This window comes from Nerophis ophidion, linkage group LG15 (genome assembly GCF_033978795.1).
Source record: "Nerophis ophidion isolate RoL-2023_Sa linkage group LG15, RoL_Noph_v1.0, whole genome shotgun sequence".
Classification (NCBI taxonomy): domain Eukaryota; kingdom Metazoa; phylum Chordata; class Actinopteri; order Syngnathiformes; family Syngnathidae; genus Nerophis; species Nerophis ophidion.
Window position 1 is genome coordinate 5,159,110 of NC_084625.1, and position 10,436 is coordinate 5,169,545.

Consider the following 10,436-nt stretch of genomic DNA (forward strand, 5'->3'; position numbering starts at 1 on the left):
AGACGTCTGTATTGATCTCGTGCTCTGGGGTTATGAATGGTCGATGTGGGGACATTTAGCTCCGTCAACGCTGTTAAAAATTTTCTCCAACCCTCAGGCGTGCGGGTCTGTGGATTTTTGGACCGTTGCATCAGGTGTTTCAGTAAATCGATCATATGAGATCCCTGCACCGGTGTACCGTTTTGAACAAACTCTCCTTTAGAGGTCCACCCCTTATCATTCTCGGATAATTTTTTCATAATGTACTCGGCGTTGTTACGGTCGCGTCGGGGGAGGATTTTCAGAACTTCGATCATCGTGACATCCTTTGACCCCCGCCAGTATTCCGAGGTTTATCCTCCGGTTTATCCATCGGTTTATCCTCTGGTTTATCCTCCGGTTTATCCTCAGAGTCATTCCATGGTTCACCCCGCAAATCCTTGTGTAAAGTCAGAGTCATCCTTTTCTCCTCCCGTTGCCCCTGCTTCAACAGGCCGAGATATCTCTGCAGCAGGGTATCGTATATTTTTATTCTTTCATGAGGATTCATTCCGGGTTCGTTTAAGACGGCTCTCATTTTAACATCTAGATCATCCTCCGCCGAGTCTCTGATGGTCGGCTCCGGGCGAGTCAGACGATTTAATTGTTGGGGGGATAGGAGAAACAATTTTTGAGCCTTTTTCATCTTCAACCTTTTCCGCTCAATCCACCGATAAGATTCCCTATAAACGGTACGACGGTGGCCAGTAAGGGTAGAAGAAAACCGCCCGACTGTTTCATCAGAGTCTGGCGTTTGCGTTTCAGTCCAGTCCTTTTATCAGCCAGCAGTCGGATGATTTTCTTTTGTTTTTTAAGCTGAGCAAATTGAGACGGTGATAAGGGCACATTACCCTTCAGAATGTTTAAAGCAATTTCACACAGCGTCTGGATAAAGTCTGGTGAGCCGTGACTCAGAATATCTCGACGTTTTTGTGGTGTGGCATGGTACAGAGCTTTTAACATGGGACCGTTCCTCTTTACACGCTTTGACATTATGTTTTTGGCACGTAGACAACGGGCCACTGGTGCGGAAGCACGCCCGACCTCACTCTGTATTGTTCTGGACAGAAAGGTGTCAGGTCGACCAATAAATAGCCATGAGCATCCAAAGTAGCATCCGCAAAACTTTCCAAGAAAAAACTTTTTTGTGCGGGGAACATTTGCTGTGCCAACACGTTAATCTGCAATCTGTCCCGCGGATTCTTAAACAGTATCATATAATTACAGTTTAAGCTAATGGTGCGTGAAAATTTTCCCTGATGAAAAACATTCTGGGTCAGCATCATAACGCTCATATTTCTATGATGTCTATACTGCGTGAAAATTTTAACCACTTCGGGGTGATTTGAGGCTTGAAAAATAACATCGTCCAAAATCACCAAATGGGTCTGATCGTCCGGAAACAAGTTTTCATCTTCAAAGGAATCAGGCAGTCCTTCAACAAATTTTATTTTTTTATTCATCTTTTTTAATTCAGCATACATGGGTTGGAAAGATGTATAAATCCACACAATGTTGTCGGGTATAGAATTCATGACGTGTTCACAATTTTCCAATACACATTTTACAAAAAAAGTCTTTCCGCAACCACTAGGTCCTACAACCAGGCATGAAAAAGGTGTATGAAATCTGGGATCAAAGTCTACTCGTTCCATTTTTTCCATTTCCTCTCTAATACCCGAAAGGTAAAGTTTTCCCGTCGGGAAAGAGACGTCTTTTGTCATACACCACTCGAAACTTTTTTTCGAAAGACGAGTTATTTAAAAGGAACCCCCTTTTATCACGAACAATTTGGTGATGAGGGGTGTAGATCGCACCTGTTTTGTCTTCCTCCAGATAGCCCTCCACCAAATCTTTAACGCTGTCAAAGTTGACCCTCTCACAACACTCGCGGGTTTGAGTGATTCCTTTGGCACGCAGCACAGTTTTTTTACCCTGCAGGGTATGGTAGGCATAACTCTTTGGACCGGCGGAGACGAATTCGTGAATGCTGTCTCCTCCCAACTCATCCGTCAAATCGCCTAGATAGGACCCCGTCTCCAGAGAAACTTCCCCCTCGTTTACCGTGTAGATTAAACTATCGGTGTCTGTGTAAAGAACTCTCTCTTGCAACCCCTCTAGGTAACCGTACATTTTCAAACGTGCGTAAGCGGTGGTAAAAGCAGCGACAAATACATTATTTGTGTTACCGGGAAGCACCACGCTGTTTTTACTGTATTGCCATTGCACCATAGCAATTTGCTCGTTGAGAAAGGAAAAATATTCAACCTGATATTTTCCTGAAAATACAAAGTCGAAAAATACTTCACTTTTTCTCACCAAGGTGGTCTGAGTTCTATTGCACCTCTCCGCAAACTTTCCCCAAAGGCTGTTTAAACAGAGTTTTGACATTTGTCTCTTGGCAGGGTTGGGTTCGATTTTTTCAGCATCCAGCTGTATTCCCTGATTTTCACGATATTCACGAATGTACTTTTCCCTGCTTTCTGCATCGACGGCTTCTTTGGGATACCCTGAAGCTTCTTGCTTACCCTTTAGGAAAGTTTGAACATAACCCGTAAAAACGGTTTCGCTCCGTTCTTCAAAGTGCCACACCTCCGTAATCTTACCGACTCTGTATCCCAACTGTAAAGCTTTGTTGAATTCGAGCGTGACCCAGACTCCCGTCAATGCCCTTCCTTCCTCATCATGTTCGCAGGGTTCCTGCTGGTTATTGTTTTCTGCGCATGTGCGGCAAAGTGTAAACACTAGTTTACCCTTGACCGTTCTGTAGGGTAGCACAGGGAAATAGAGACCTCGAGGAGGGTGAACAACGGCTCTGACCAGACCGAAATAATTTCCAACATCGTCAAAATCCGTGTGGATGATGACAGGATGACCCAGGGGGTAAGGAAATGCGCTGTTGACGTACGGGTAGAGAGAGGTGACATCCTCATACAATACACGCTGGTTCTCACCCGCCGTGTGCCTCAAGCAAAAGGCGCTTGTCCTACCTCCATAAAGAGCGTCTCGAGGCATGAGAGGTGCGGGGTAATTGCGTGTTTTGAGAAAGTCTATTACCCTAGGGTTTGATTTTTTCATTTCATTCCACTCGTGCTCTCTGATGACGATGATGTTGACCTTGTGGTCACGCTTTAACGCTTTCATTTTTTTCTCGGTAGCCTTGTGCAACTCCTCGAACGGTGTGTTTGTCAAAGGGCATACAGCACCGGGTTCGAAACACGTCGGGCATCCGTGATAAAAACACCCCTGAAATTCCCAGACGAATGGTTTGCCACCGATTATAGCAAACCCATCCACAAAGTATGCCCCCATCTGTTTTTCGCCTTTGTTTAAAGCATGCTGAATGAAAATACCACGACGATGCGACTCCCATTCTAACCATTGGATGCTGGTGTGTGAGTATTTTTTACACAACCCTCGGTAGTTATCCGGGGAAGGTATGGCTAGAGAACGCGGCTCGAGGAAATTAGTCACAAACACCTTCATGCAGGCCGAGGCTATGGTGATACGGGAGAAGGGGTCAACACCCGTCTCGCTCGTAAACTCGGCTCTAAATTTGATGCAACCCTCACGAAGAACATTGACGTCGTTTTTACAGTAGTGTACCGCTTGTTTTTGAAAATCAAAGACCTCGCTTTTCTCATTTTGATACCACGTCTCAAACTTGGTGCGTTCAACAGGTGTCATGCGTTCTACACCGTAATTGCTGATTGCGGGGTATTTTCCGACATAATTTAAATGTTCCTCCGAACTAAATTTGTGAGGAAAATACCCCTTGGACCAGCAATCACCGAGTCCTAACGCTTTTGGCATAGCGCTAAGCGGCATGGTAAGGAAGGAAAGCGAGTCAATGTATTTTTGCAAAAAATCAGGGTCTTTAAAACAGAGAACTTTACTCCCCTGCATGATAATTAAGGGTGCTATACCCAGCCGTACCATGCCTCTCAGAATCAAGTAACCGTCAAATCCTCTCGAATTGTGGGCTATAAATGTAGATTTAAGATAACGAGGTTTCCTGAAATGATTGAGGAAAACTGTAACACAATCCAGTCCAAAAGCACACCACTCTTCTCCTTGCAGCGTCTTGGTACAGACTAGAAAGGGAATGTGAGTGTGATTGTCATCGACAAACGTCTCAAAATCATAGAATATGATATTATCATTGTGGTTTACTTCACGTGGTTGGGGTTGTATATAGCAAAGATGTCGTGTTTCAGGTGTCTCTGAGTCACTGCGAGGTAGCTCTTCTTTACATATTTGACATTTTAACTTAGGGCACGTGTGTTTAGCGATACCTGTAGCCACAGGTACATCGTAAAATAGGTTGCATTTAAGGCATTTCTTTCGCCGATCGCAGTTGCTGACGAGTTTTTCCATAACCCGGTGTTTTACCCTGTGTCTGAGGAGACATGCAGGAGAACGACACCACATGTTGCAATCCCTGCAAAGCACAGTTTTCCCCTCTATTTTTACACACCCGTTTTGTGTACAGACCAAGCAATAGCCGTCGCATTTGTGTCTGTCGGGTTTGTCGTACCCTTGGTAACAGTAGTGACAAACGTGCGGTTTTGACAAAAAACCTTTAATGTTAATGATACCGCTGTAATGATTCTGAGATAAATACAGATACAACGGATTTTCTGATTTGGGGTAATCCGTCTCGAACCGTGAGAGGGGTCGTTGGCCCTCTTCTCTGTACAGTATGACAATTTTACGACGTACCACTTTTTCAAATTCACGAATATGACTGAAAGTGACGGAAGTCTGTTCGTCTAAGCCCGCTTTTCTCTGTATTTTTTCAGCCTCCGCCACAGCCTGGCTATCTGTAAATTCAGGATGTAACAGACTTGCTAGGCTAATGGCAAAACATAGTTGATTATTCGAGTTTAATGGATTGTAAAGATAACGAGCTTTTTTTCTGCGGATTTCATGTTCCAAAAGGGTTTCGATTTTTCTTCTTACACCACCTCGAGGGTTATGTATCACCTGGACCATCACCTGTATTTCTTCATCGTTCAATATTTCAACGTTTGATTGTACCAACAGATCTAACACATCTTGAAAAGCATTCATCACAGCCCCGGCATCGTTTCGAAATGTAAATGAAGTGTGTTGATTTGCACTTTCACCGGATAACTCCAATTGAATGATATCGCCGGGTCTAGCTTCCTTAGTTACCATCTGTGTCAGCTTTTTAAGGCTCCCCAAGACTCCGCGGTAAAATGTGGCGTAATCTGTTACATCGTTGTTTTGAGGAAAAGTTAAAACGCTGGATAGTTGTATATTGTTGAATGTTTCCCTCCTCAAGACATTTACCCCATCACCCCTCTGGGTCTCATTTGAAATTGATTGGTCAGCCGTTGACGGTTGGTTCTGCATGACCCCCACCACCTCCGAAAAATCCAAACATTCCCCCGAGGGTGTCGCCCCTCCCAACACATCGTGATGCTGTGTAGAGGCTTGTGTGTTTGTGTTTGAATTTAACACATTAATATCATCTTGCAAAGACGGATCATTGTTTGGTTCCCATTCTATCTGGTTGTTTGGATCTAAATGATGATTACAAACGTCTTCATCTTCTTCAATAACTACATCTAATTCAGATGGAACTACACCCATTATATTTCTCTAAAGAAAAAAAAGAAAAAATAATTCGAATGGAACAGATATAACAAACCAGTATGTATCAAATCATGTCTGCCATCTTCATGAGAGTGCGAGCCAGTATACGATAGTACTGTTTCAGCCTTCTTCTGTTTCTATCATGTTTGTCGAGCTGGCGGGCGCATCTACGCTTCCTCCTGCGTTTGTTGCCTGTGGAAAAAAAAAAAAAAAAAAAAAAAAAAAAAAATTAATATATACCGGCTTTAACCACATGTGGCGCTGTCATCTCCACTCATGCAAGCATAGCCGGAAACAACCGCCCACCTCCGGAATCAGTCCCCGCCCATTCCCCTTAGGCGCGAAATTCATTTGAGCGAAAGACATTGGAATGAGAGGAGCTCTTTAAAGCTCCTGAGAATCTTAAAAAGCTTACAGAAAACGAGAAAAACTTACAGCGGGTGCCTGTTGGACATTCACCGTCGTTTTCGATGATTTCCCCACGGAGCAAGGATTCGATGTCTGGAGTCTTTGGCGCAATCAAGCCTTCTCTGCCTGGAATGGCCGTTGACGGACCCTCCAGCGTTAAGGGAGACCAGTGAGCAAGAGATGTAAACGGAAAATCTGTAAGTAAATATATGTATATATGTATCGTATACCGCATGTTTTTTTTCTTGTAAAAATGAGAATTATTTGACTCACCAGACTGCGATTGGGTTAAAGGGATCGCGTTGGTCTCTTCCGGCGAATCCTCTATAAAACAAAATAATGAATACACACAATATTAAATAATTCGAAGGTTTAAACACACCTCGATAATCATCTTCCAACTTTGTAAGATCGATCAAACAAAGTTCTTCGTCTTTCACTTCGTCGTCATCGGCTGTTAAAAAAAAAAAAAGGTATTACATCGTCGTACACGTGCAATGCTTTTAACGTTTAAATGCTTAAACGGAGTTAAACCATTGTCTAATAATGTGGTAAAAACGGAGGTAATGAAATGAATACAGTAAAAAAAAAAAAAAATCGGTACTTACACAAAAGGATTGGAGACTCTGTTAGGAGATCCCTTGGTGGTGGGTGAATTTCAACTCGATGTTCGACTGTTTTTAGTTCGAATAAATACTTATTATAGTAACATTAAACAGACGTGTTACAAGGAATGAAAAAAAAAAAAAAAGAAATTACCTTTCATTTTGCAAATCGCGGTTACACTGTGTTCTGCTCTAGTTCTCCATCTGTTTAAATATGTTTTCGTGAGGTATGGAAGTTGTTTCAGACGGTCGTAAACATTTAAACGGTCAAATGGGTGGCCAGTTTCTATTCATACGAAATTCTCAAGCTCCCATAAAAACTGAACCCTCCTTTGTACCCCAAACTGACCTGTTGATTCAAACGGTCATAAACATTTAAACTGTCAGATGGGAGGTCAGTAAAAACTGAACCCTCCTTTTGTCCCCCAAACTGACCTGTTGATTCAAACGACCGTAAAGACCAGTTGCTACGTGACACTGTGTTCTGCGATAGTTTTTTCCATCTGTTTAAATATGTTTTCGTGAGGTACGGAAGTTGTTTCAGTGCGTACGAATGTGTGTGTGTGTGTGTGTGTGTGTGTGTGTGTGTGTGTGTGTGTGTGTGTGTGTGTGTGTGTGTGTGCGTGTGTGCGTGTGTGCGTGTGTGCGTGTGTGCGTGCGTGCGTGCGTGCGTGCGTGCGTGCGTGCGTGCGTGCGTGCGTGTGTGTGTGTGTGTGTGTGCGTGTGTGTGCGTGTGTGTGCGTGTCCACCAAAAACTTCCCAATCCACGATAGATAACGATGAAAATATCGAGAAAGGGCTTCCGTCTCTTCTTTCTTTTAGCTGAAATAAGCAGATATCCCCCATTTCGTATCTGAATACAAATCCAAAAGATCCCTCCCCTTCCAAATCCCATTTCTCACGCAAAGATTCGGTCGGCGGCATCTGAATACGATTTAGAAACACTCGACTTTTTTGCGGAGCGTCAATGTAAGTTTTATTATTTTTATAAATCGAAACAGGCGTTTCACTAATCATGACCGAATCGAACAAAGTCTTTACGCTAACGTATAAAGCTCCAAATAATGACTAAGCCTTACACCGCCCTTTTGTACCCCTCGTGTGTGTGTGTGTGTGTGTGTGTGTGTGTGTGTGTGTGTGTGTGTGTGTGTGTGTGTGTGTGTGTGTGTGTGTGTGAAGTGCGTGCGTGTCCACATCTCCACACGTAACATTCCCAGCCATCAATACATCGAAATCTGGAAGTTGTTTCAAACGATCGTAAACATTTAAACTATCAAATATATGGTCACATGCTGCTCAGATGACATTGCTTTCTTAAAAAAACTGAACCCTCCTCTGTTCCCTGTCAGGTCTTAACTCCACCCTCTTCCTGGTTTAACCACTCCCACCGCAGGTCTTAACTCTTCCTGGTTTAACCACTCCCACCGCAGGTCTTAACTCCACCCTCTTCCGGGTAAGCCACACCCACTTGACCTTGATATTTGAACCTGACATTTGAACCTGACCTTTAACCTTGACCTTTAACCTTGACCCCCTCATAAATCATTAACCTTTGAACTTGACCCCTCATAAATCATTGACCTTTGACCTTGAGGGTCATAAATCATTGTTTTATGGGGGGTCATAAATCACTTTTGACTAAAGGTAGGGACTTAACTTCTCTCAGGTGGGTAAAGTGTCTTGCCCAAGGACACAACGGCAGTGACTAGGATGGCACAAGCGGGAATCGAACCTGCAACCCTCAAGTTACTGGCACGGCCACTCTACCAACCGAGCTATACCGCCCCTCCTACCGGTTGGACGTGCCCGAAACACCTCCTTCAGGAGGCGTTCGGGTGGCATCCTGACCAGGTGCCCAAACCACCTCATCTGGCTCCTCTCGATGTGGAGGAGCAGCGGCTTTACTTTTCCCGGATGACAGAGCTTCTCACCCTATCTCTAAGGGAGAGCCCCGCCACCCGGAGGAGGAAACTCATTTGGGCCGCTTAAGCTCATGACCATAGGTGAGGATGGGAAGGTAGACCGACCGGTAAACTGAGAGCTTTGCCTTCCGGCTCAGCTCCTTCTTCACCACAACAGATCCATACAGCGTCCGCATTACTGAAGATGCCGCAAAGATCCGCCTGTCGACCTCACGATCCAGTATAGCTCGGTCGGCTATGGCGACAAATAAAGTAAGTTTCTTACAAGTACCCTTATCACTGCAGGACGAGGAATGGCTAAACATGCTCCCTTACACACCGGCGTCACAATGTAAACAAATGCCATGGGTGATTATACACCTGACATCCACTGTAATGATACCAAGTACAGGAGCGTATCTAAGTCAATACTACTAAGATTACATCGATTTTTTTTCGACATCACGTCTTATTTGTTTTTGTTTTTTAATATGAAGACATGAGGACTTTGAATATAAATGGGTTGAATAAATGGGTTGTACTTGTATAGCGCTTTTCTACCTTCAAGGTACTCAAAGCGCTTTGACATTACTTCCACATTTACCCATTCACACACACATTCACACACTGATGGAGGGAGCTGCCATGCAAGGCGCTAACCAGCAACCATCAGGAGCAAGGGTGAAGTGTCTTGCTCGGGACACAACGGCCGTGACGAGGTTGGTACTAGGTGGGGATTGAACCGGGGACCCTCGGGTTCCACACGGCCACTCTCCCACTGCGCCGTTAGAATATGACCAATGGATGATCCTGTAACTACTTGGTATCGGATTGTTACCCTAATTTGTGGTATCATCCAAAAGGAATGGAAAGTATCAAAGACGAGAAGGATAAGTGAATATTACATTTTAACAGAAGTGTAGTTAGGACATGTTAAAACATAAAATAAGCGAATATTAGCAGATTAATAATTATTTTTTACAGTTTGTCCAAAATAAGGTGTATAAATGACACAATATGTTATTGCATACACACATATATACATATATATATATATATATATACATATGTCTATATATATATATATATATATACACACATATATACATATATATATATATATATACATATGTATACATACACACATATATACATATATATATATATACACATATATACATTTATATATGAATGTGTGTGTATATATATGTATATATGTGTGTATATATGTATATATGTGTGTATATATACATATGTCTATATATATATATATATATATATATATATATCCATCCATCCATCCATTTTCTACCGCTTATTCCCTTTCGGCTTCGCGGGGGGTGCTGGCGCCTATCTCAGCTACAATCGGGCGGAAGGCGGGGTACACCCTAGACAAGTCGCCACCTCATTGCAGGGCCAACACAGATAGACAGACAACATTCACACTCACATTCACACACTAGGGCCAATTTAGTGTTGCCAATCAACCTATCCCCAGGTGCATGTCTTTGGAAGTGGGAGGAAGCCGGAGTACCCGGAGGGAACCCACGCATTCACGGGGAGAACATGCAAACTCCACACAGAAAGATCCCGAGCCTGGATTTGAACCCAGGACTGCAGGACCTTCGTATTGTGAGGCAGACGCACTAACCCCTCTCCCACCGTGAAGCCCTATATATATATATATATATATATATATATATATATATATATATATATATTTATATATATATATAGACATATGTATATATACACACATATATACATATATACATATATATACACATATATACATATATATACACACACACATTCATATATAAATACACACACACACATGTAAATATATATATATATATATACATATACACATATATATACA

General features: G+C 42.9%; 1 protein-coding gene across 3 annotated transcripts; it reads right to left on the reverse strand.

Annotated features, from left to right (window-relative positions):
- Window positions 1–1,454: 1,454 nt before the first annotated feature.
- On the reverse strand, window positions 1,455–7,217 carry LOC133569117 (uncharacterized). 3 transcript variants are annotated; one of them, XM_061921284.1, is made up of 6 exons: window positions 6,808–7,217; window positions 6,657–6,722; window positions 6,431–6,502; window positions 6,322–6,372; window positions 6,076–6,243; window positions 1,455–5,832 (listed from the first exon to the last, which is right to left on the reverse strand). In XM_061921284.1, exons 1-6 carry the CDS (start codon window positions 6,812–6,814, stop codon window positions 5,705–5,707), a joined length of 492 nt encoding a protein of 163 aa, XP_061777268.1. In that variant the 5' UTR covers window positions 6,815–7,217; the 3' UTR covers window positions 1,455–5,704. The 3 variants fall into 3 exon arrangements, with proteins under 3 accessions (XP_061777268.1, XP_061777266.1, XP_061777267.1); XM_061921282.1 differs by having other exon boundaries at window positions 6,808–7,197; XM_061921283.1 differs by having other exon boundaries at window positions 6,076–6,196; window positions 6,657–7,198.
- Window positions 7,218–10,436: the final 3,219 nt, after the last annotated feature.